At 35.3% G+C, this 26,122-nt stretch overlaps 1 protein-coding gene across 9 annotated transcripts in view; it reads left to right on the forward strand.

The window, feature by feature from the left end:
• Window positions 1–26,122, forward strand: part of NEO1 (neogenin homolog 1) — a 102,063-nt gene that overhangs the window by 70,924 nt on the left and 5,017 nt on the right. For 4 of the 9 annotated variants that reach the window (XM_085494766.1, XM_085494771.1, XM_085494772.1 and 1 more), the window contains exons 6-22: window positions 663–814; window positions 3,765–4,040; window positions 7,355–7,592; window positions 9,079–9,224; window positions 9,534–9,824; window positions 10,110–10,304; window positions 11,230–11,340; window positions 11,823–12,116; window positions 13,801–13,839; window positions 16,724–16,892; window positions 18,076–18,221; window positions 18,866–18,973; window positions 19,911–20,105; window positions 21,809–21,859; window positions 23,263–23,428; window positions 23,588–23,814; window positions 24,299–24,394. In XM_085494766.1, the coding sequence (XP_085350892.1) occupies window positions 663–814; window positions 3,765–4,040; window positions 7,355–7,592; window positions 9,079–9,224; window positions 9,534–9,824; window positions 10,110–10,304; window positions 11,230–11,340; window positions 11,823–12,116; window positions 13,801–13,839; window positions 16,724–16,892; window positions 18,076–18,221; window positions 18,866–18,973; window positions 19,911–20,105; window positions 21,809–21,859; window positions 23,263–23,428; window positions 23,588–23,814; window positions 24,299–24,394 (2,900 nt within the window). 9 annotated transcript variants of the gene reach the window in all.

Here is a 26,122-nt window from a genome sequence, read left to right on the forward strand (position 1 = left end):
ATAATTAGCTAACACCCCTCCACCCCTCTGTTACATGTGTTCTGTTCACCGGAGAAAACAGAATTTATTACACATTGAATAATTAACTCTTCTACTTATCAGTTGAGTCTGCTGTCACTCTGGAATATTCAAATTCTTGGTTTTCTTATATAATTGTCATTGATAATCTTTCAAATTTGGTAACAATTTTGCCCCTTCTTCTACATCAACAAAGCAATTGTGACCCGTGGCACAGATTATTGTGTTCGCAGTGCGCATGCTTTGGGCCCTTGTTCCGTACTCCACAACGTAAGCGTCATCACAGTGAGGTCGGTTACAGTTTGTTTCATGCAAGGTAAGTTCAGTACCATCAATGAGGTTTGTCAATCAAACTTCATTGATGGTGCTGAGCGTTGTTTGTATTCAAAGCCCACACATAGGCATCGCTACCAGATATATACACCAGCTACACCAAGCCATACTAACCCAGCGACTGCTCAGATTGCAAAGTATATGTACACACTCCCATCCCACCATGTCATGCGCTGTAATATGCAATTACAATTCTGCTTCCCTCATAACTCTGGATGTTTTCTTGACATGGCCATATGAAATGATGGTACACCATATCTACATGATGAACTGTGCTATTAAAGTTACACCAATTTTTCTTTATATTTCAGTCGGAATCCTGACTATCATTATTCTTATGTTGGTGCTTATAATCTTCGCATAAAGAGTGCAACGGAGCAAGATACAGGAACTTACATTTGTTCAGCAAGTAATGTCATAACCAATACCAATATTGATGCAAGGGTAGAACTACTTGTGCAAGGTATGGTTGGATAGGTGCCCCCCAACACTACACCTCCCTCCCTCCCTCCCTCCCTCCCTCCCTCCCTCCCTCCCTCCCTCCCTCCCTCCCTCCCTCCCTCCCTCCCTCCCTCCCTCCCTCCCTCCCTCCCTCCCTGATTCAACCCTGTAGTATGATTTGTCAAGTTATGAAAGTGTGAATCAAAAAATTATTCTCATTGAATGTCCAATACCTGCCACTAGAGGGAGACATGTATGTTTGCAGTTTAGTTTGTGTTAAAGGGGCAACCTTGTGTAAGTCTTAAGGGAAAATAATTTATAGGATTTAATTTACTGTTAAAAAAAATAGATTTTATTGTGTAAGCAAAAGTTTGCGTAATTCTTTTGACTTGCAGCTTCTTTTAAGATTTAAGTAAAATACTTGGGTAAATATAGACGGCCCATTTTTAGTACTTCTTGCAATGTGTGTTGGCAGGAACTTGTTCAGCTGCCCCGAGGCGAGATTTTCTGACAGTTTAGTATATTGCAAAAATAAATGTTAACAAATTTGATGACGCATGTATGTAAATTGAGAAAATGATAAATTGGATGCATTTAACTTAAAATGATTGTTCTTCTCCTTGACCTGGACTTTGTTGAGTAGTTGTCACACTTTAGCAAAGGAGGCACACATATAAATGTTTCGTAATTTGTCTTTATTCAACGATTAATTTATTTGAAGTGCCCTAGGTTACTATAAAGTAAGAAATAACTGACAGTTTCACAACGATATTAGATATCTGGATAATTTATTTTGATGTTGCAAAAGCATTATGCTTTCACATGCTTTTTGATATTTTAACGAGTTCATGAATTTAATGCATTATGACACTTTTATCAATGTAATTTTAGAAAATTTAGTTGAATGGGGAAAAATAAGCTGAAGCTTGATTTTCTGAAAATAACATTTCATTTTCGGTTACGGTAATGCCTTGTCCATCAAAACCATACAGCGTATGGTGCTTGCATTTCAGTGGTTAAACACTGTCCATTGTGGTGATGATCATTCTCTGATGACGTCTTTGTGAACACCATTTACAACACCACCAATTTTAGATCATCTAAAATATCTATTTAGCTGCAGTCTTGATTAAAAATAGTTTTTAACTGATACTGGAAAATGTTCATATTTATAGAAATTAGACTTGAATTGATTTCAAATATATTTTTTTGAGAACTGTTTTAAGGTGTGCGAGAGCATGTGGTAGCAGCGGATTGGGTCGTAAAATAGTTGGATTGCACTACTTGAACTTTAGCCAGGAAAGTGACAGATGTGAATGGTCTCTAATTAGACATGTTCCATTAGTATTATTAGACACTGGCAATTAATTTACTCTCTGAAGGAAAGGGTAAAATATCTCAACCATCGAGCAAATTTACCATCACTTTAAACTCTGCAGATTATTGAGTGTACATTGTTAATGCAGACATTCTGGCTCCATCGCAAATCACGAATTGAGTCATCTCTCAGAGGCACGTATCATGTCCTCAAGCTTCCGCCCTCGTAACACCATCACCATTTCTCGTAAATTTCATTTGTTTAAGAGGCTGGATTAGATTTTTTTTTTTTTTCTTGGAAACTGCTGATTTTGACAAGTGTTCAGATGTTGCTATTTGCAGTCAATGTTTCATAATTGTTCGGAGACGCAAGATGAGGATACAGCGGCATATGTTTGATCTCTATGATGAATTGAAGCGCTCGTTTAAAGATGGAAATATTTCAAAAGACGAATCGCTCATGACCACTGATTAATTTGCTAGATGACAAACTTACAAACGATGTACATGATCGTATTTAGGTTGAAATAACAGGGAATTGATTATTTTGCAAAGCATAGTGATAACTTTTTGCTGCTATGATTTTTTGCAATTCAATACCCGCCATACTTTGAGACCATTTCAAAAAAGTACTCTACTGTCTTTAGGATTCAGTGAATATTAACCAATTTTTACTGACATAGAAAATTAAAACTGTTATAACTCAAATTGTGTTGTTTGACTATTCACATGTTTGCATGAAGAAAAAAATTTTTTGTCTCATGCAAGTATGATTTTTGTTTTTTGTCTCCAAAAAAAAGAAGAAAACGCCAGATGAAAATTCTTACTTAACAAAATACAGTCCAGTCCAGTTCAGATAGCTGGTGCTCTTAACTTAAAAATGTCAATTTCTGCTCAATCATTTGTAAAAAAAAAAAAAAAAAAAAAAAATATTGTTTAATGGACAAATTCACCATTATAAATTTGACTGTACTTGGAAAATATACAAACAGAATCAGTTACTTCAGAATATTTTTGAGACTAAAACAGTTACCTATTCTGAATTCACTTTTGGAGGGGGGGGGGTGTGGTAATTTGATAAAGAGGCTCGTCAAGGTGCTCGACCTAAAAACAACTGAGTATGAATAACTGGAGACGAGTAGGAGAGTATTTGAAATCAGATTGTGGCTACTACATTCCAGGATTAAATTTGTCAGTGTTCCCATCTGGCATTTCTTATCATTAATCATGAAAATTACCATTCTAGATATTACCACTGTTATTTTTCCTGTATATTAATAGTTAAAAATGATATGTTCTCAATTCTGTGTAGACGAGTGTTTTTTCGAAAGATTTTGTCATTTTCCTTCCTGTACAAGATGAAACACAGGAAGGTGTCCAGCAGTTAGTTATTTTTTATTATTTTGTAAATTATTATCTTGTGGGGGTTTTTATTATGTTTACAATGTGCAAGATGACATTCTTCAGAGTTCTAGTGGAATATTGTTTAAACTGCTTTTTTTTATTATATATTGCTGTATGTAAAAAAATGTTGATATGTTTTATGGTAATCCACAAGCATAGAGATATAAACATACATTTGTAGTTATGTGTTGAGTTGCAAAAATCTGCCAAAATATTATGTTATGTCTGTATTTTACTCCTGTTTATTTCAGTTACACCGCGATATGAAAAGGAACCCACCAGTTTATTTGCAGAAGTGAACAGCGACATCAATTTTGAATGCAAAGTGTACGGAGTCCCGTTCCCAACCATTGAGTGGATAAAAAATGGTGACACCATCACACCGAGTGATTATTTCAAAATTGTTGAGGGGACCAATCTTAAAATACTAGGCCTAGTGAAGTCGGACGAAGGCCTGTATCAATGTAAAGCAAGCAATGATATAGGCAATATACAGACTAGTGCTCAGCTAATTATCGTAGATAGAGGTAAGACAGCGCCCTCTTGTGTCAGATTTGTATTTCAGAAACCATCCAAGCTGTAGTATTCATGTGTTTGTGTATGTGTGCGAGTAATGATTTTGACATTCATATCAACATGCAACGCATTATAATATTTCCTTTGCATAAATTAATCTATCATATAAAAATAATTCTAGTAATTCATAGTAGAAAAAAGATTATGGCTCCATTGCTTCATAGTTGCTTTTTTGAAATCAAATTTTTTGTGAGATTCATCAAAGTGAGCATCTTCTACTATCTTGAAATTGTTTGTATATAATTAGTGTACTATAAACATACAGTAGGTAGTATATCTCGGTATTTTGGATTGTTGTTCAACATAATATCCGTATATAGCCATGTTAATTACAACATACTCATTGATCTAGTGATTTTTTTTTTTCATGAAATTATATTTTAGCAAGATTCTGTGACAGTTTTTTTTCCTTTTAGTAGTAATTGACCAAGATTGTCAAGTTTATCTCAAAAATGTGCACAATTGATAAAATGAATGCTTACTGTTAAGTGGTGCGAAAACGACACATAATTATATACGTCAGATGCACGTGAATAGCATACAACGTAAAGATAGAAGCCTACTCATCAAGAAAGTTGGTCTAAAAAATTGCATGACGATGTTCATTGCTTTATATACAAATATTTAGCTCCATTTCCATGGAAACATGAAACAGCATTGTTTTCGCTGTATCATTTTTTTTTTTTGAAACTGTAGGATCAGTTCCCGAACATAGATTTGAATGAAATACTTAAATTGAAGACTCCATTAAATCAGCTATATTTGTTTTTCCAATTGTCGCTAATGTTTCGCCTGTGAGAAAGTTGGTTACGAAATCACCGCAAGATGCCGTGCACACTACTTTAAGCGTAGATCATGCAGTTAGTTACAGCTAGATGCGATTGATTACGTATAATTATAAATACATTTAGAGGACTTCACCTCAGGTGTAGGTGTGAATAAATTGATTATACTTGATTTAAAAGGCAGCACCGTACAGTTAGAATATCTGACATGTATACCATCAATCAGCCTATGGGCATTAGACTGGCGCCATGGATGCTGTCTGCGTTTGGTTGCCATGGAAACAGAAGTGTTAAGCGTGGTAATTTTTGATTTGATGTATTAAAGTGAACATGTGTTTCTTATAATCCCTCATAAATCTGAAGTTTATATATTAACAAAATTAAAATCTTATTTTTTTTTTTTTTTCGTGTTCTTTTTTTTGGTGGGATTAACATGTAGAGCAAAGTACCAAGTCCTGCTGTATGCATAGATAAACTGAAAATTAAGCTTTTGTAAAGTTTGATACCTGATTTCTGTTATATATTTCTCTAATACTGTATTACTGAATGGTGTTACAATCTGTAAGGCTAGCAGGCAATGTTGTAGAAGCCGTGTTATATGTGAAAATGGCTTATTGAGCTGAAGGCAACTATCCGAATATGTTTGTGTTGCATATGAATACGAGTTCATTTGGTTTAAATTTTGCTCCTCTTTGAATTAAAGTTTTGTAAATTCTAATTTTGTGAGATTAAAATGACACAATGTATTTTTGCAGCAGGAGACCATTGGTGGTCTTTTAGGTTAGCCTATCAGTGATTTTCTTATAATTTAATTGCAAATGTCCTTAAAAATATCACGTTAAATAAATCCTTACAGGGGAAAATTAAATACACTATAGTTTTTACAATAAGTGGTTGGGATTATATCTAGTGTCACTCAGTAGCTGGTAAGTCAGGCATTGGCTTACTTTCAGAGTACATTTCTACTTGCCACCATTTTGTTTTTTTGGTTATCAATTGTTCAAAATGAATGAGTGCCACTTCTATTGGGAATGCAGCTTCTAATGCAGATTTATGGGCAATCTGGATAGTATTGGCTTCATTTGCTAGCTAAATATATCTGGAATTGCATAATATATACAACTATCTCGGTGTTCCACAAAAAAGATAGGATCTTTTATCAACTGGCCAATCATCAAATGAAGTGAGCCGAAAAACACCTTGCGGGTGATGCAAGTCGTGAGTCGTAAAATGTCTGAAACAGTCATGTGTGAGAATATACTATAAATGGACATAAATTGGAATCATCCATCAGGGAGATCGTCATAAAATAGTAGACTGTGAATTAAGATTTTGTTGCCTGTACAAAGTTTATGATGCGAACCGATCAAGATTTATTGGCCCGGTTAATAGCATGAAGCGAAACTCATTACCAGGCTTTAGTTCGTTTAATTCAGTTACAAATAGGTGTGCAGGTCAGGTGAAATAGTGAGAGAAAAAGAGTTGTTTTTTGAACACGCACACTAATGGCAAGCTGCCATGACCTCTGCTTTTCGTACTCATTTCTCAGATTCCTTTGGGACATTTTAAAGTGTCCAAATACAGTGTTTATTTTTGTAGTCATTCATAAAAGCTGCAGAATTTGTCATTACCTAATGCTGCGTATTTCAAGTTTGATATTGTAAAATTTTTATTTCTCAAGTTTTTTAAAAAAAAATTGTTTATTTGAACACTATGTGATTTAGCGCCCTCACAGGTGTAAATGTAATATTTTTTCTTTTGATTCCGTTTTGTATGTGAATGATTTCAACAAAAGCACATAACGACAAGCTACAACACCTAAATGTTTGGAAATGTACATCTTTTATTAGTGCTGATGTATATAAACACACTTAAAATAATTCTTTGATAAAAAGAATACTAGAGAGTACATTTAAAGATGCACTTTTATTTTAACACAAACTTAGTTAAATTATTCTTTGAGGTACCTAAATCTAATTGAATGATGAAATGGCTGCCAAAAATAAATTAAAAATAAATTAAAAGGAAAGAATTACTAATGTGGAGTATGTAGATATGATTTGTCGTTGATGCGTGTTTGTACATTTGGTTATTAAATAAGTTAATGTATTGACATTCCCTAATTCTTCAACTTGGTATGTTTTACAATCAGTTCAGTAAAGATGCTTGTGGACAATTAACACATTGATACCTATAGTGCTGTACGCTGCTGCCTATTGTTTGGCCTCCAACGTATAAATAATATTTTTGCAATTGCATTGAGGCATGATATTTCTAATCGTTTCAACCGTCTGAGTTGTAGAATGCCTCAGCTTGTAGCAATCCTGCATGATTCCTGCACTTAGGTCAGAGGTCACCGTAATAAACTTGCTTCTCATGGCTTTTAACCCCCCACTTAGTTTGCTGTATTTATTTTTGCATGTTTGTCTTTTTTTTTTTTTGTGTCTCCCTGTTTTACCCATGACCACCACCACCATCAGATGAATCCTTACCCACAATGCCTGTACTGATCAGTACCACCACTACTTCACCATCCCCTACTGCCATGGTAGGTACAGATACGTCGCCAGGTTCCAGACTGGTACCTACTGCTCCAAGGGATGTACTGCCTCAGTTAGTATCGACCAGGTTTGTTGATTTGACATGGAGAGAGCCAGGGCTTACGAATGGTAATATAATGGCCTACTCAGTCTACTTCAGAAGGCAGGGGTCTCCGAGGTAAGTTTAATATGGCTTATCCTGAAAATCATACATTCAAGCACATTTCATGGCAAGCATTAAATTCCTCTGTTTTCCTCGAAAATTGCGGTTGTAATAGACCACTTTCTGTTCACTGTGCGATGCTGCGTTATGCATGAAACCGCACATAAAAACAGGACAAACAATGGTCATAGCGTTGTAGTGGCGATCAAACATCGTGTGGGGTTCGAACGCAAAAGTAACTGGAGGATATTTCCATGCTTAATGGTGTGCTGTATACATTTGATGATGGTCAATTTCGGTGAAGTAAGGTATCTAAACGTATGTATAGATGCTTTAATATTCCCCTTTCAAAAATCGGTCTTTCGACTTTGAGTTACGAAACAAAAAATTCAAAATCAAATCAATTGATTTTCGCGGCAGACTTTCGGCCTGCGTGAACAGAAAATCACCTATTGAAGTTTAAAAATATTGCCCGTTGAAACAGACATGCCAAAATCAATGGGGGGGGGGGGCAATTTGAAGTACAATAAGTTTTAGGTCAGCTAATGACAGTGATGGTTTACTTATAGTTGTATTGTTAGCAACATTTTGTTTGTACCCTTTGACATTTTGAGCAATATGTGTACTGCAATAAATGTAACAGCTTTGTGATTCACAATATCCATCTTGCCAATAGCCATTAAAATATCATAGAGCAGCTCTGTAGATTCAGTTTCGTTGAGTTTTCAGATTCTTATGTGTAATGAAGTCACTGAATTGCACATAGGATTTTCTGTTAGACGATCAAAGATGGTCTATATGAAAAAATTAATATTTTATGTAAAGCATTTTTCATTAAGATTAGTCTGAAATGCACACCACACTCTCTATAAACATTGTTTCCTGAATAGCCATTAGGTCTCTTTCAAATTTATATTACAACAATATTACTTGTGTTAAAACTACATGTGAGCTATTATGGATTATCAAACTTTACAAACTTCCTTGGCTACCGGTAGTTGTGTTTAGCGTACACCTGAAGCAAGAATTGAAACGGTACTGTATGATTTATTGTCGTAAAGACAATAAATTAACTTAGACCATTAATGGTCCAAAATGTAAACTTTAAGTTTGTATAACTAAAAACGCTGTAACTTTCAGATTTCATTTTTGGCCAAGTCGCTCAAAATTGAAGGACTTTTCACAACTCAAGTCCAGGTGTTGGATATTTTATGTTGATGAAAGAGCCCAGGCCACAAGTCGGATAAAAGAGCCCAGACTAGACGCGGCCATGAGTCGGCGCCAGCGAGATTCGAAAGCCAACTGTTTAGTCAAAACCCAAGCAGTTAGCCAATTTGCTAGTGAGTTTGCAAATTGGCAGCCCCAATACTTCTGAAATTTGCTGTAAGGAAAGGTGTATCATGCTTTTAATAAATAACAAAATACATGTATTGGGCGTTTCTATGTTTCATTATAAAGCATAGTATTTTTTTGACTTTCTAAAATGACTGTTATTTGACAGGGAAAGAGTTGTGAATACTACAACTGTTGAAGAAAGAATCGAGGAATTGATTCCATCAACAAGATACGAGTTCCGAATAAAAGCTTATAATCAACATGGCGCTGGAGAAATGTCGCCTGTTCTCTATGTTGAGACTCAACCAGAAGGTATGATCTGATACATACATTTACTTGGACATTGTAATTACCAGAGCCCTTGAAATTCTCAGTAGTGATGTGCATGATGACTATCTGTGTTCACTAATAAATCCAAATAGAAATATTCAAGTTTTATAACCTTATCTTTGCCCATAGATTTTCTTGTACAGTCAAACCTTACCGGCAGTCAACAAATCTGTGTACTATTGGACACCATTTTCCTGTTTCTGATTCATACTCCTCTCATAAGTGATTGTCTCTCTTTGTTTGGTGTTCGTATAATCGCATATTGTTAACAATATTCTTTTACTATTTTAGTCCAAGCAGCTGGACCTGTCATGAATCTGAGAGCAATTGCTTTGTCAACGACTGTCATCAAGGTCCTCTGGGATCCCCCAACACGGCGAAATGGTCAAATTGATCATTATAAGCTTTACTATGCTGAGTTGGCAAGAATCAATAGTGAACAGGATATAGAGGTCATAGGACTATACTACACTGTAACTAGACTTAACAAATTCACGGATTATTCATTCCGAGTTGTGGCGTACAACGAGAACGGACCTGGTGTATCCAGTGAAGAGGTGGTTACCAGGACCTACTCTGATCGTATGTATACACATATTTTTTGTAGCAGGAACTTGAATTTTGACTTTATTCACCGATTTTTAATTTAGTGATTTTTGCTGGGGATGAAAACCACTAAATTTAATCCATGTGAACATGTAAAAATAATAATTGAACTAGTTGTTTCTTCTGCCAAATTCCTGAATTTAAAATCAGTGAAATTCATCAAAATAGTGAAAATAAATAGTTTTACAGTATAGTATTTGTAATCAATAGTGAAACCTAAAGATGACTTCAGTATGCTGAGTTGTAGTTTTAATCTTGCAGAACCCAGTTCTCCACCTGTAAACATCACTATGGTGCCCCAGTCCACATCCAGTATCATGATTTACTGGGATCCGCCACCCTTATCTGCACGCAATGGTGCTATCATAGGGTACAAGTTAAGATCTAAGCAGGAGGGAAGTCGCAGAAGTAGTGTCATAACTGTTGATGGTGCTGTGAATTCATACTCACTGGATGGTAATTATCTTCTCTTATAAATTATGTTTGAGAAGTTACCTAGATTCTCGTACTTTTACCTGCAATGTCACTTTCCATTATGTGTGCAACAAACTCCAGATTGTCTGCTTGGCACTTTTTCCAGTAGCGTGTGTGCTGTATTTGTAAGAAGCGTGTGTACTGTATTTGTAAGAAGCGTGTGTACTGTATTTGTAAGAAGCGTGTGTACTGTATTTGTAAGAAGCGTGTGTACTGTATTTGTAAGAAGCGTGTGTACTGTATTTGTAAGAAGAGTGTGTACTGATTTGTAAGAAGCGTGTGTACTGTATTTGTAAGAAGCGTGTGTACTGTATTTGTAAGGAGCGTGTGTACTGTATTTGTAAGGAGCGTGTGTACTGTATTTGTAAGGAGCGTGTGTACTGTATTTGTAAGAAGCGTGTGTACTGTATTTGTAAGAAGCGTGTGTACTGTATTTGTAAGAAGAGTGTGTACTGTATTTGTAAGAAGCGTGTGTACTGTATTTGTAAGAAGCGTGTGTACTGTATTTGTAAGAAGCGTGTGTACTGTATTTGTAAGGAGCGTGTGTACTGTATTTGTAAGGAGCGTGTGTACTGTATTTGTAAGGAGCGTGTGTACTGTATTTGTAAGGAGCGTGTGTACTGTATTTGTAAGAAGCGTGTGTACTGTATTTGTAAGAAGCGTGTGTACTGTATTTGTAAGAAGAGTGTGTACTGTATTTGTAAGAAGCGTGTGTACTGTATTTGTAAGAAGCGTGTGTACTGTATTTGTAAGAAGAGTGTGTACTGTATTTGTAAGAAGAGTGTGTACTGTATTTGTAAGAAGCGTGTGTACTGTATTTGTAAGAAGCGTGTGTACTGTATTTGTAAGAAGCGTGAAATTGAACAGTATATGGCCAGTACTTAGTAGTTTTGCGTTATTTTTCTAGGTCTGTCAAAAGATACAAGATACGAAATTAGAATGTCTGCAATGACTGTCAATGGTACAGGCCCTTCAACTGAATGGATGGGAGAAAGCACACTGCCTAATGATCTTGATGGTAAGCAGACATCCAAACGTCTATTTGACCAGAACTCTTCTCAGATGTACGCTTCGGGTTGAAAGTTCAAATTTACCTATTATTTTGTTGTCGAAGCAGATTTATAAAGTTAGTTTCATTTGAAACTAGGACTAATGATTTTTCCCACCAAGTACTGAAAATTCTTTATTTTTACATAGATTTTATTTTCGCTATTTTCCAGCAAATATGTTTTTTTCCGATATTCAACTTATCAAAAATTGGTGAAAATAAATTCCATACAACACACCCAAAAAGTCTTTACAGCGAAAATTAATTCCGGCTAAAATAAAGTATTCCACAGTATTCATTCCACGATTGGTACAGACTTAATACGTGATAGCAAACTTGCAGGTAATGATCAGATTAGCACACAGATAATACTGCATACTTGTGCGTATGCACATCATATTGTTTTGTGATTGTTTGAGAAGTCACCTTGATTCTCGTACTTTGTTTTACAGAATCTCAGGTTCCACCAGCTCCAACTTCTTTGAAAGTCTATCCCATGACGGATAACATTCATGTTGAGTGGACCCAACCACGAACTGACTTGAACATCATGGTTCGTGGATATACAATTGGTTATGGACTTGGTATACCAGACGTGAAAATGAGGAATTTCGATGCCAACCAAAGGCATTTCACAATACCTAACCTTCTTCCAGCTTCGCAATATGTTATATCTTTACGTGCATATAACAGACAGGGTTCTGGTAATGTTATCTATGAAACAGTTACTACTCGTGAAGAAAGTAGTAAGTACCAGCTATTTTTGTTTGTATGTTGTACGTCTCCTCCACTTAGTACTATAAAATAAAACGTGACCTCTCAACTACCAATAATTTAAGAGGTGCAGTAAGAAATTAATAAATTGATAATGATTCATAATAAACCGAAAATATTTCTTTTTGCTGTACACTTTATCAAATTTTTGTTTGTGGAAAATGAAAAGTACTCGTACACGTGTACGGGATTGTTAGTATTCATATCAAAACCAACTGTTGGCAAATGTATTGGAGGGAACTTCATTATAGTTCAAAAATGGTAGATGATATTTGGTTCATGTAGTACTAAAGTGATGCGTCTAAGGCTATTGTTTCCATAGTAACAAACAATCTCAATGGTATCTATTTGAAGAAATGATTTTGCTATCTTTGTTTTTGAAAAAATAAGAATATACTTTTTAAGCTCTTTTCAAAAGTCCATTAATGCATTCATTTAAATTAAAATAAAATATATGAAAGTACCTTACACATACGAACAAAATGCCTTGGTTCCTTCCATCTGGTCCTGCATGACAATTTTTTTTCTTGATCCTTCCAACTAACAAAGGCAACCATTTTTCCTTGCTTTTTTTTATAAAATTTTTCTTTTTCAACATAATGTGTACAGATTTATATTTCGAAATAGGAAATCTAACTCAATGAACTTTTATCGTGAAAACTAAACTAAATTAGTTATGTATGCATTCTGTATGCAAAGTTTCATTGAATTTCTTCATTTTGATTGTCATTTATGTTAATCATTGCAATTTCATTTTGTCATGTTCATCTCATTTGCATAATCACTGACAACCACAGTCTTTGTCTCACGTGATGCAAATAAGTGGTGATAGAGAATTATCAAAGACCGATTGAGTTCATTCAAATTAATATGCAAATTTGGTATTCAGCCAATTGCGTCTATCTATTATATTGAATTTGCGTATTATTTAAATGAGTCCACTGATCTGTCAATAATTCTAGAACCACCTCCCATTTCTATAGCTTGCATATAGTGTTTTGTTCTGGTGGTTATGTATTAAATGTTCCAGAGTTTGCCTAAAACTATCACAAATTCCTATAATTTGTACAAAGTGTCTTGTTATAGTGGTCATGTAATGTTCCAGAGTCTGCCTAGAACCATCGCCCATTTCTGTAATTTGTGCACATTGCTTTATTATGGTTGTCATGTAAAAATCCAGAGGCGTACATCAACAGCAGCATGCTATCACATTGTGTCAAACCCATCATTTTATTGTCATATCACCTACCTGTACACTGTAGAATGTTTTGTTTCCAAATTTCCTAGGTTCTGTTCATTTATGCCACATTATCATACTACCCTGGTTGCATCCTGCATTTATTTCTGTTTTCTGTACCTTCTATAAACTTGGTTTGAAATTATTAGCTTGATGGGTTTATGTTTATTTGACTTCTTTCTTTCGACTTAATGCTGAAATGAAATGCTCTTTGTTTGGATGCCAAATATTAGCATTATGACACATTCAGGCTTTCAGAAAATATATAAACTGCCATTTGCATCGAAAATATTTTAGCAGACCCCTCAAGCTTTCAAACCAAACCATACCGCTATTGCTATCTTTTCTTTGTCTTTCCGTAACAAACCTTCATAAACTCACTAACCTGTGGGTGTGTTCCCATGTTTTTCACTCACAAGCTGCCATAGCTCTACCTCCAGTCCGGACCACTACCACAAGTAAGGTGCTATCTATAATCATGCTGAAATCATACCATGTTTCTATGTTCATTCCATTCGTTTGGTGGGTGGTGTGAACATACCTGTAAACTGAGGACAATTTCCCAGCATTCCTTGCTCTTTTTTTCTTTCTTTAGCTTGTGCTCCAGACTATCCTTAATAGTTTGTCAATATCTGGAAAGGTGCAACATAGTGTTAGTTCAGTCTATGGATGTATGTACAGGCTGAAAAAATGTATGCCATGCAAGTAACATTTCAATACTTGTATTTGTGATTCAAACCTTTGACCAATCTGCAAAAGCTGGGTTGTAAACCAGCCATTTTAATTGGCAAGCTCTCTTCACATGCTACATTTCGGTATTTATTTGCCATATTGCCACGAACAGCTTTTCACAATTCGTAATGCATATTTTGCAAATTTTCACATACATTGTATGGCCAGTACATGCATCCATGCTGTGAACAGTCTTTACTCAAGGTTGGAAAATTGGTTTCTAATTCCTGAATTACTGACAGACGTGATGTAATTCTATTTGCGCATGAGTAACCTACCAAGCAAACAGGCCAGGGTAGGACAGAAATATTAAAAGTCAAAACAGAACAATAGACATGCAACCCCACAAGAAGTCAGTAGTATATTCAAAACAGTTTTTAAAAGATAGCAAAGAGAACATGGGTGTGTACAAAAGGGGCAGATAGAAGAACTATATAACATAGCTAAGAAAAGACGATTATCAGTTGAAAAAGGTGATTTTTTTTTTAGGGGAAATAAGGAGAAAACAAGATTGTGCGCGTGTGTTTCAAAGAGTGAAATATGACCGTGACATAATTTTTCAACATTATATTCCCAAAGATAATTCGCATATTCGTTTTTCTTGCTTAGGCAGAACAATGGGTAAATTTTCAGATGCTGATACAAGTTAGTTAAAAGATGATTGCCCTTTTATTTGAGGTGATTTTTTATGCTGTGCGAGTTGGAAACACAGACAAGCAGTGTACTGATACTCAAGGCGTTTAGAATATTCAAAATCTGTCCTACCTTCCGGTTTGTTGACGTCATGTCATGCAATATACACAAGCGATAAACATGCAAACCCTATCAATTCGGGAATCTGGAATTAAAAGCAATATATTTTAAGCTTATGATATACTGTAAGCAGTTTACAATTTAGCGAGAGACAAATCTTTGAGAATTTTGATAATTGTGAAATTTTGTGGCAGTGAACAATTTTCTGCAGTTCCTATGAATACCATAAAATTTTTGAAATGTGAAAATTAATAACAGTTTACAGTATATATCAAGTTTTGGTTGACTGCTAGAAAGTTTTGAATCCAATAGGTGGTCGACTGCTAGAAAGTTTTGAATCCAATTAGTGGTCGACTGCTAGAAAGTTTTGAATCCAATTAGTGGTTGACTGCTAGAAAGTTTTGAATCCAATTGGTGGTTGACTGCTAGAAAGTTTTGAATCCAATTGGTGGTTGACTGCTAGAAAATTTTGAATCCAATTGGTGGTTGACTGCTAGAAAGTTTTGAATACAATTGGTGGTTGACTGCTAGAAAGTTTTGAATCCAATTGGTGGTTGACTGCTAGAAAGTTTTGAATCCAATTGGTGGTTGACTGCTAGAAAGTTTTGAATCCAATTGGTGGTTGACTGCTACAAAGTTTTGAATCCAATTGGTGGTTGACTGCTAGAAAGTTTTGAATACAATTGGTGGTTGACTGCTAAAAAGTTTTGAATCCAATTGGTGGTTGACTGCTAGAAAATTTTGAATCCAATTGGTGGTTGACTGCTAGAAAGTTTTGAATACAATTGGTGGTTGACTGCTAGAAAGTTTTGAATCCAATTGGTGGTTGACTGCTAGAAAGTTTTGAATCCAATTGGTGGTTGTCTGCCAGAAAGTTTTGAATCCAATTGGTGGTTGACTGCTACAAAGTTTTGAATCCAATTGGTGGTTGACTGCTAGAAAGTTTTGAATACAATTGGTGGTTGACTGCTAGAAAGTTTTGAATCCAATTGGTGGTTGACTGCTAGAAAGTTTTGAATCCAATTGGTGGTTGTCTGCCAGAAAGTTTTGAATCCAATTGGTGGTTGACTGCTAGAAAGTTTTGAATCCAATTGGTGGTTGACTGCTAGAAAGTTTTGGTACCGAGATGGAAGAAAAACTTAGTACTGGGTAATAGATTTTTGTGTGGCTTCTCTCGATAATTTTTTTTTAACAGAGCTCAATCATCCAATAAAGGAAAAGTTAAAAGGGGAAAATATCTGTCATCGTAGTCATTGTTGTCTCTGTCTTTTTTCTTGTGGTTACATTAATGCAACAGTTTTTACCTAATCACTCTCAGACTTACTATTAAACAGTTTAGGCTATTAACCAAGTTCAATTTTGGCATGTGTTGTATGTACAGTTTAAGGTTATCCGTGAAATTTCACTTAAAATATCGTCCATTTCTTGTTAGTTGCTAATCATGAGATCTAGATGTTAGCAATATGCTATCTTATAATGTCGTGCAATAACCTGATATGTTATTTTTATTGTGCGGTATAAATTGTCTTGCCAAAACTTTCTGTTTTGGGGAACTTTTGTATATTCTGTTAAAAGAACCCTTTATTTATTTGATTTAGATTCTCAACAGGAAAGGTGCTATTTTTTTTCTTTTTTTGCAGCAGCAATTGTTAACTATAGGTGCCTGCAGATGAGTGAATCGAATAGTTGTGTATATTAGGGTTTTTTTGGTTTTGAGGGGATTATATGATCATCTCCAAGAATTTAAATAATATTCAATTTATGTCCATCTGTCCACCGCATATAACCTTAAGTGAGTCATGCTCTTCACGCTTGTTCCTAATCCTTAGTGATTCATGTACTTTTACCACTCATCAGCTCCTGAACCCCAGACACCCATGTATCCTCCGGTTGGTGTCAAGGCAATTGTGTTGTCAGCGACGGCAGTGAAAGTGGTATGGGCTGATTCAACACTGAATAAGCAACGGATAACAGACAATAGATATTATACTATAATGTATAAAACTAATTATCCAGCTGGTTCAAAGTAGGTATATTATGAGGTTATTTACAAGGATACCTTAAAGTATGCATGAAGATAGTACAGCAGATGTATCGACCGACACGCAGGTCGATGTGATGGTGTACTGTCAGAGTGCATACTTCAAGGTATTCTCGTAATAACCTTATTATTGTACATCTTTTCCTTCCAAGGTTACATCATGGGAAAGTCGAAATCCAAAAAGTTTTGAACAAAATCAGCGAACTTCTTTGCGTGGAGACTGGTGGTGGTGGTGGCAGCTATGTTTGTTTTTATTATTAGAGAGCGCTTACGCACGTAATCATTCCATATTTGGAATTTGCATTTCTCGATATGGTAGGATGAAAATACCCCGTAAAATACCGCAAAATTACGGCACGCTGTAATCACGGTGACAGATGTATAATAATTAGGTATAATACTAAAATGCTGGTTGTTGTAAAGGATTGCCACATGATAACTCAAACCTCTTGGTCTAGATGTTTTCCACCTAATACTTTTAGTCAGCAGACTAATAATATAAATGAAATTTTAATTGTAATTTGGGTAGTTCATGTTTAAGTCTGAAATCAGAGACTATCAGAATTTGGGTTCTGTTTATTTCTTAGACAAGCTTTGTCCTGTCACATTCAAACTTAACACAAAGATTATGATGACTTGCATATGCATATCAATTTTATTATATGAGTGATTGTCCGGCGGCGTCTGTGTCAACTTTTTACTTTTTCCTTTTTCGACTTCTTCTTGAAAACTACAAGCCTGAATGCTGTGACACTTGTTCATTTTTATGATGATATCTTTATTTCTCTAATTTTGGTGACTGTTTTCTTATATTTGGTAAATAGTGATATTTTCGACCTCTTGTTAAAAACCACAAGTCAAATTGCTTTGATATTATACATATATTAATTGAAATGTGCATTGCTAACAGCAGAGCTATCTCAGCCGACAGGCTTCTAGTTTACTATTTGATCCAATATGACTGATTAGTGGCCATTTTGGTTTTCAAATCTGCTAAATTATGATAAATAAAACTCTTTCTGTTTGAAAACTTTTTCTTGGAGATGAAGGAAGTAAACACCATGCATATTCCTATGTGATTTTTATTGGACATTGAATATCCAAAAAACCACTAAAGATTGTGCATTCCCAATAATAATAAAAAATACAAAAAAAATTATTATTGCAGACCCAAGATGGTAAATTCTACATCATTTGAATACACTATCGACGATTTAAAGTCCAGTACTGTGTACGAATTTGCAGTGAAAGTCACAAAAGGTCGAAGGTCAAGTCATTGGTCATTGGCGGTCTCCAATAAAACATCTGAAGCTCGTAAGTATTACTTGTGTCTTTCACCCCTGTAAATTAGTGTATCCTTCTATGTTTAACAAGAAAGAACGAATACAACACCTAATTATTTTCGTGAATTGATTTCTTCCCAAACAAAAATAATTAGCAGACAGAAACTACAGGTTTTTGAAACTCGTTGTTTTGAAAATAGTGTTAAGACAACTTTAGTCAGTCAAGTGTATCATCACCTCAGAGGTGTATAAAAATTTCATCTTTTGATCATACTAGTGGGGGGGGGGGGCATGTATATGGAAACTATATATGAATAGAACTGGTATTCAGTGATGAGACCTATGTTACATGCATGGTCCACTCTAGAATAAAAATATCCCCGTTCTTCCATGGTTTGCAAAATGTGATTTATATAGTCCGTTTTGTCCCAATGCTATTTTCAACATAACATGATACAATAAAATAATCCACACCGATTACTTGGATAGTAAATTAAACATAATAAAAACTAACCCTGTGAAGTCACCTGTATAAGTTTCTAAAAAATGTTAGTCCATTTTTCCAAATCTTAAAAATAAACAAAGAACTTGTATTAAAGTCATAAAATAATGTTGCATCAGAATGTTTTTTTGTGAAAAATTGCGATACAGGGCATAATATTGTTCTTTTTGTAGCACCCGGTGCTCCACCGAAGACATTGACAGCTGTGCCTGTGGAAGGTGATCCGACGGCCTTGAATTTGAATTGGCAACCACCAAAATCACCCAATGGACTTATCACTGGTAAGCTGTGAATGTATAAAATGTCTTCTTTAAAAGGAGAAGTTTTGCATCGATTGAGAATATGTACAATGCATCATGGGAGAGAATTCAAGTTTGTGTAGTGCATCATTGTGAATATCTATCTTGTCTGACATCCCTCTACAATATTTTTAGCTCCGCTGTCGACTTTGTCGAGCAGAGCCTATCATATGAATGATTGTCCGTCGTCGTCCGTGTCAATGTTTTACTTTTTCAACTTCTTCTTAAAAACTACAAGCCTGAATGCTTTGATACTTGGTGTATATGTACCTTGGGTAAACCTCTCTCAGATTTGTTCATTTCATGTTGATATCTTCAATTCTCTAATTTTGGTAAATAATTTCGGTAAAAAAGTGATATTTTCGGCTTCTTGTTAAAAACCGCAAGTACAATTGCTTTGATATTACATATATAGGTACTACATGTGTATCTCTCTCAGATTTGTTCATTTTGTAATGATATCTTTAATTCTCTAATTTTGGTGAATAATTTCGGTAAAAAAGTGATATTTTCGACTTTGTGTTAAAAACCGCAAGTGCAATTGCTTTGATATTACATATATAGGTACTACATGTGGATCTCTCTCAGATTTGTTCATTTTGTAATGAGATCTTTAATTCTCTAATTTTGGTGAATATTTTTGTCATTTTTGGTAAAAAGTGATATTTTTGAATTCTTGTTGAAAACAGCAAGTCCCATTGCTTGATACTATACATATTCATTTTCTAATGATATCTTCTGTTCTTTAATTGAAATGTGCTTTGCTAACAGCGGAGCTATCTCAGCCGATAGACTGCTTGTTTATTTTCTGCATTCTGAATTTATGGAATATATTAGATATGAGTATGAAATGAATGACATTTAATTTTAGTGTTTTAAGTAAATCAGTATGATTTACAAAATTGTTCTTTTGCTGTAGGTTATATCATCTATTATACAACGGACAACCAGAAAGTTGATCATGACTGGGTCATTGAACCACTGATTGGTGATAGACTCACAACAATAATAAGAGACCTCACCGTAGACACATCATATTATTTTAAGATTCAAGCACGTAATAGTCAAGGTGTGGGTCCTTCTTCTGAGGTTTTGCATTACAGAACACCCAAAGGTAAGACCAAGTCATAGGACATCTGACATTAGTAACACACTAGGAGCATTTTGATTATTTCAATTAGAAAGCTTGTTGCTACAAAGTGTGATATTCATGAGCCTGTGCTATGCAACTTTTATAATACCATACTCGACCGCCCACCCTCCACGTATTTTTAATCTCAAAAATGTTGGTGGTACCTAATTAATATTGTAATAAATTCTGTGTATATTTGACCATTAAAATTGTCATTTGCACTCTTTTCCAAGGGGGGTGCTCGTGTAAGCGCCCACCCCTAAAAAATCCTGATTTTCTGAGTTGAGGACCCTGGGCGCTAATGCGGTAGAGTACGGCAATATGCTGTTGTATGGATTCATGAAATTACACTCAAGTGGTCGTAATTGCATTTAAGAAGCAGTGGTTGTCATTGTGCAGTGCGTGTTCAGATTTTACACACATTGTAAACATCGTATGGAACCCATATTGAACACGATGTGCCCCCCCCCCCATAATTTAAAGCTATCTGTGTATATCATCTCTGTGTGTCTCACAAATTTTGTAGCATCAGCAACCACTTTACAGTAAAGAAATTTGCTTAATAATTTGGGCTAGATGTAGTGAAAGATGATTACACAGACACAGAAAATAAAAACAACCAAGAGACTTTATAGATTGTTACACATTTCTGTAGTTTTGGCCTTCATTCACAAATCACTGAAATTCCTATATATACTCTTCCCACAATGCCTTGCAATTCGCTCATGTGTGTTTGTGTCCTTGTATTAAAATGTGTTATTTGTCGCTTAGTTGGTGCACTGGCTGCTGCTGACTTATTCTGTTATTTACAATTCACATAGTGAGAGTGACGTGTTCAAATAAATTTAGAGCGCAGTTAAACTACTCTCATGTGACATTTTCTTAAAAAAACTCTAATCTAATTCTGTACAATGCCTTTGTTTGTGTTGACCTAATCTCCCAACATTGATCAAAAACTTTCTAAATCTTTTAATAATTACTGGCCTGCAGTCTTTCTCTCACTCTTTTTTGTTTGTCCACAATTTGTACTGTCAGTCCATTTCAAAATCTGAATAACTTTTTGTGTTTGAAATGTTTATCTTCAACTATTGAGGGCACTGTTCTCAACTACAGAGGGCGCTGGCCATGCAGTGTCTACTGCCCTCTACAGTTTAAAATAACACTAGTCATGTGGGTGAGGTAACACAAACATACTCATCTATTTTGGCTGTCATTTTTTTTTTTATAAATGTGTAGTAGATTAGATTACTATAAACTTAACTTGAAGTACATTCTATTTATCTGTAATAAACCAGTAGTTTAGTCACCCCTCTCCTATTGCTTTTGTTGCTAGTAGTCTATTGCAAAATGAATGTCTAGCATGTGTGCTAACTTATTGCATTGCAAACCACCCTGCATCTAAAAAAAACACACTAGATAGATTTGAACCTCACTACACTAGATTTTTTTTTAGACGTAATTTCACGTGGTGGCTATCAAATCTGCCGTATTTGGCATTTAATTTGTATTGTGGATAGGTGAAAGGTCATCTGTTTTCAACACAAATACATCATGGCCGACAATAAGATTATGAAATTAAACCAGATTCAGTGTGGTGAGGTAATAATGTTATAGCAACTATATTAACTATAAATATTGATAAATATGCATATTTCTGAACTGTATTCTGTATTTGGTGTATTTAGATGATGGATCTGTTGTAAGCCATCAAGACAGTGATAAACTAAATGGACGGGGTGAGTGTCAGCTATACCATCACTGTCCTTTTATTAATTTATTATATACAGATTGTCATTTTCTTCGCTAATTCTGAATTTAGTCACTATTCGCGATTGTCAGCCCATCTTGAATTTATTCCCTATTTGACAGTGTAGTCAACTTATTACAGGGCTTTTATCTGGGGGAAAAAATAGTTTGACTTTATAACTTGCAATGTTATCATGTATCTTGAAAAGAAACAAGTAGCCCTGGGAGAATTTCTTATCCAGTCTGAATTAAAATTGCTTAAGGAATTACATTCCTCCTGTTTACATACGCAATTACACACAAGAAGATTTCTCAAAATGTTAGTATGAGGGCGCTATAAAGCCTCATTCACGATGCTATGGTGGGATGCCAAGAAGTGAAATTTCAGTCATTGAAGACCTATGTTATAATTATAAAAATTATCCAGTTAAGAAGTTGGCCTTGGTTCATAAGCACTACGTATATTGGCTAGTCTTAGTTTTGAGAACAGTTGTCTCTTTGGGTTGTGTTTCTAAATGTCAATCATATCTCAGAGCATCTGCTTTCTTTGCTGCAACTGTATTGTTACTTTTCTCTGTCATTGTGACATGACTTGTATGGTGTGTCAGTTATTTAGCCGTTTACAGACCGACAGTGTGGTATCATTTTACTTTATTGCTAAGCATGTTCATAGACCTTATCGCAATTCTAAATTTCAGTGCATTGTGGGGTAGTTACTGGTAGTTCACATTGCATGACTGGGCGAACTGTGTTTGGTTTGATCACGGTTCGATTAAGTCAAAACTAGCCCACATTGCAGTAAAATTTAGTAAGGTCTATGTCTGACAACTATCATGCACGGATTAGACCTGGATCATGATCTACTGTGAAAATAATGAGTTGCTAGGTTACCCAGAACACAGACATTCAATTTTATAACTGTAGCAACAGACACCGCTATTATTTTCTTCTTTACGATACACATACAAACCCTAAATAAGTGTTCTATAGACACCACCACATGTCTAGGCAACAATGTTTGAAATACTGAAATTAAAAAGGTTTCCTGCACGTCTTTAATATCTTATGACTACATGGCACATTTCTGCCCACCTGTATGCCATTGGGAGGGTGCAGACTGGCCGACAGTTCACATGAACAAATACCGTAAATCGGTTAATGAAAACATTTTGTCAAAAATGTCACTGAATTCAACGATATGGTGACACGGTATTATTTGCAAAATTTGTCTTTCCTGACATAAAATAGTGAAAAATTCTGGGAAAAAAATGTGTAGGTTACCGTGTTTGCTGAATGTTGCGCTATGTAATGTGATCTTCCTAGGGATACATAAATAATAATTGCTGTCAATTATATCAAGCTGGATATTGTAATCTTTAATAATTCCTTTTAGAAGGCCCCACCAGCTCAGCCTCCAGCAATGACGAAGAAGGCTTACCCAGGAGTATTCTCTATATCATCATTGCATGCGTGGTTGGTGTGACCTTTGTTGCCATAGTCACCGTAACTATAATTGTGTGCAGACGTCGAGCTGATGAAAATATGGCAAAAAAGAGGAAGTGAGTACACATCAAATCCCTAATGTTTTCACGTCGGCTGGTTTATTTCATTGCGGGTAGTAATATTAGGTAGTTCTATGATGGTGTTGCATAATGGTACTTATTTTTTTTGATCTGTGGTATCCAGTAATAATATCCTTGTGTTTTCCATCTTTCCAGGCAAGGTGCATATAAAGCACCTCCAAAGGGTGGCGCTAAGAAAGCTGGTGCCAAGGATGTAAAACCACCGGATCTCTGGATCCACCATGACCAGATGGAGTTAAAACAAATGGAAAAGACTCCAATGATGGAACCAATGACTCAGATTCCTCGTCACCAGGACGATATGAAACCACTAGATGACCCGCCTATGTCAGATACAATAACAAAAAGAAATTCTTTCACTGGTAAGTTTGGTATTGCGAGAAACAATTTCAGATGAATGAACTTCCAAAGGAGATTTCAGTACGCAGACATTAAGTATGCACAAAAGCAGTACACAATCATAACGGCCGTATATTAGTGGTTGGTGTTATCCCCAACTGCGGTTTTTCATGATAACTATACAAGTATCGTCATTGTGAGATTTAACAACATTCGTGTCTGCATGATCAGTGACGATATTTTATATCTGTGTTTGAAAAAGTTCAAATGTGATTAAGATTTACATGTGTCCATAAATCCTTCAAATGCATCCATAACGCATTCTAATGCATTCGTAAAATTGTTGTTCTGACATTGTCGAAACACATTCAAACGCCTCCATACAAGATTTTTGTTGTCTTTGCTCCAGATATAATAATGAAGAGTTGAATGACAGTGTAAAAGAACTTGGTATTGACAATTTATTTTCTGAGATCACTAACAATTTTATCTCGTTTGTTGCCACAGGTGATGATGAACTTGATCTGACTGCACAAGACAAAACATTAGAAAAGAAAAGAAAGCCCATTATGATACCAGTAGATTCACAACAACCAAGGGAAAGTAAGTGAAATAGCTCAAACCATTTTGTAAGTTAAGCACCTCTAACTTGCTGTCAATAATTTGCACTGCCCTCATTCTGATCAAGAGACCCTTAAAGTAGAAATATTGATAAATGATTCTATCTTGTTTTGACGTTTATAAACTGACCAGGGTGTTTTAACAATTAAAATTTGACTGGTGCAACTATTAGACAGCTGTGACATTGAAATAAACAATGTGACTTGTGTGTGTCTGATTTCTCTGAGAAGTAGGCCTTTCATACTTTCTAAGTTCCTTGTAATATTACTGCTGCAGTAAATGTTTGGGTAGCTTATTAGATATTTTTATTCCTCGTTCAGGCGTAGGGGATTGACCTCTGTGCATCCACTTGTCTGTACGTCTGTCTGTATCCACCTGTATCTTGCAGATACCCGCACTGATCAAGTTTAAACATAAACACAATAATGCATTAGACATTATACCAGACATGTGCACATGCATTTGTTTCATGATCCAATTCAAGATGACCAAATGACAGCCATTTTAAGGTGAAAAATTCATGAAAATCGATCATTATCACCATTCTGGAACTGCATCTCAATTGTGTGGATGGATTTTGTTTAAAGTTGACAAATATATTGAACACAATGGCACCTTGATGCACATGATTTTATTTTTCGGATTGGGTTCAAAATGGCTGACAGAATGCAGTTCTGGACCCATATTTTTCACATGCCTGGACCGATCAAGTTCAAACATTACACATACATCATAATTTGTATCATGATCCGATTCAAGATGGCCGATTGGCAGCCATTTTAAGGCCAAAAATACAAGGTTTCGATATATCATATTTACCATGGTTGGTGAATATGATAAACCTGCCATCATTAAATTTTGTCACCTCCCATAAAATAAAATAAAATAGTTCTTTCGTCAGTGACCAGCAGCATATCATGTTTGGTGGATGACGTCCTATCAGATGAGGCGAAAAAACTGTCAATCCTGTGGCTGTTATGTGCACAATAAAAAAAAAAAGCACTCTGGTGGCCAAGATTTCTGTAGGATGAATTTGAGTTATTGGGAACATCCAAATCAGTAATCAGCGAGCTCTGGGTAATAAAGATATAAAATCTGCATGTTAAAATATGTGAATTTTTTTTTTCTTTCGCTGAAAATACTTTTTCTATTGGGAGCACATTTCCAAAAAAATTAAAATTTATTATATGGGTTATTATTTTGAATTCAGACACACTTTTCATTTACTTTTTTTTTAGCAAATAATGTGTTAGAAAATATAATTGTGCCCCCCCCCCCTCCCCAAATGGTGCCCCACACATTAGCTGACATATTTGGTTGATAGTTGCCTTTTGTTGTAGTTATTGGCTTTGCTGGCTGAATGTTTCCTCTGTTGTTGTCTTGAAAGCTTTATTTCTCTCTGTTTGCTTTCTAAGTATATCAACGGATTGTAGAATTCACACTTAGATATGCACACAACCAGAGATATGATCTGTTTCACCTTAAGAGAGCACTACAATTTGATTTGTACCGGTACATGTAGAGTGCCACCAATTTCATCAGGACATATCTTTTTACTGAATTAGCTAAGCCATGGAGGACTGACAATGCATGGTATCATGTTTATTATGAGTAGCAGCACATATGCTTACATAATTACAAGGATTATCAAAATAATTAATGATCTAGTATAGAAAAAATGCAATTTTTGATTGATATGCATTGCTATTG

The sequence above is a fragment of the Saccoglossus kowalevskii genome, chromosome 21, assembly GCF_978046115.1.
Source record: "Saccoglossus kowalevskii chromosome 21, keSacKowa6.1, whole genome shotgun sequence".
NCBI lineage: Eukaryota > Metazoa > Hemichordata > Enteropneusta > Harrimaniidae > Saccoglossus > Saccoglossus kowalevskii.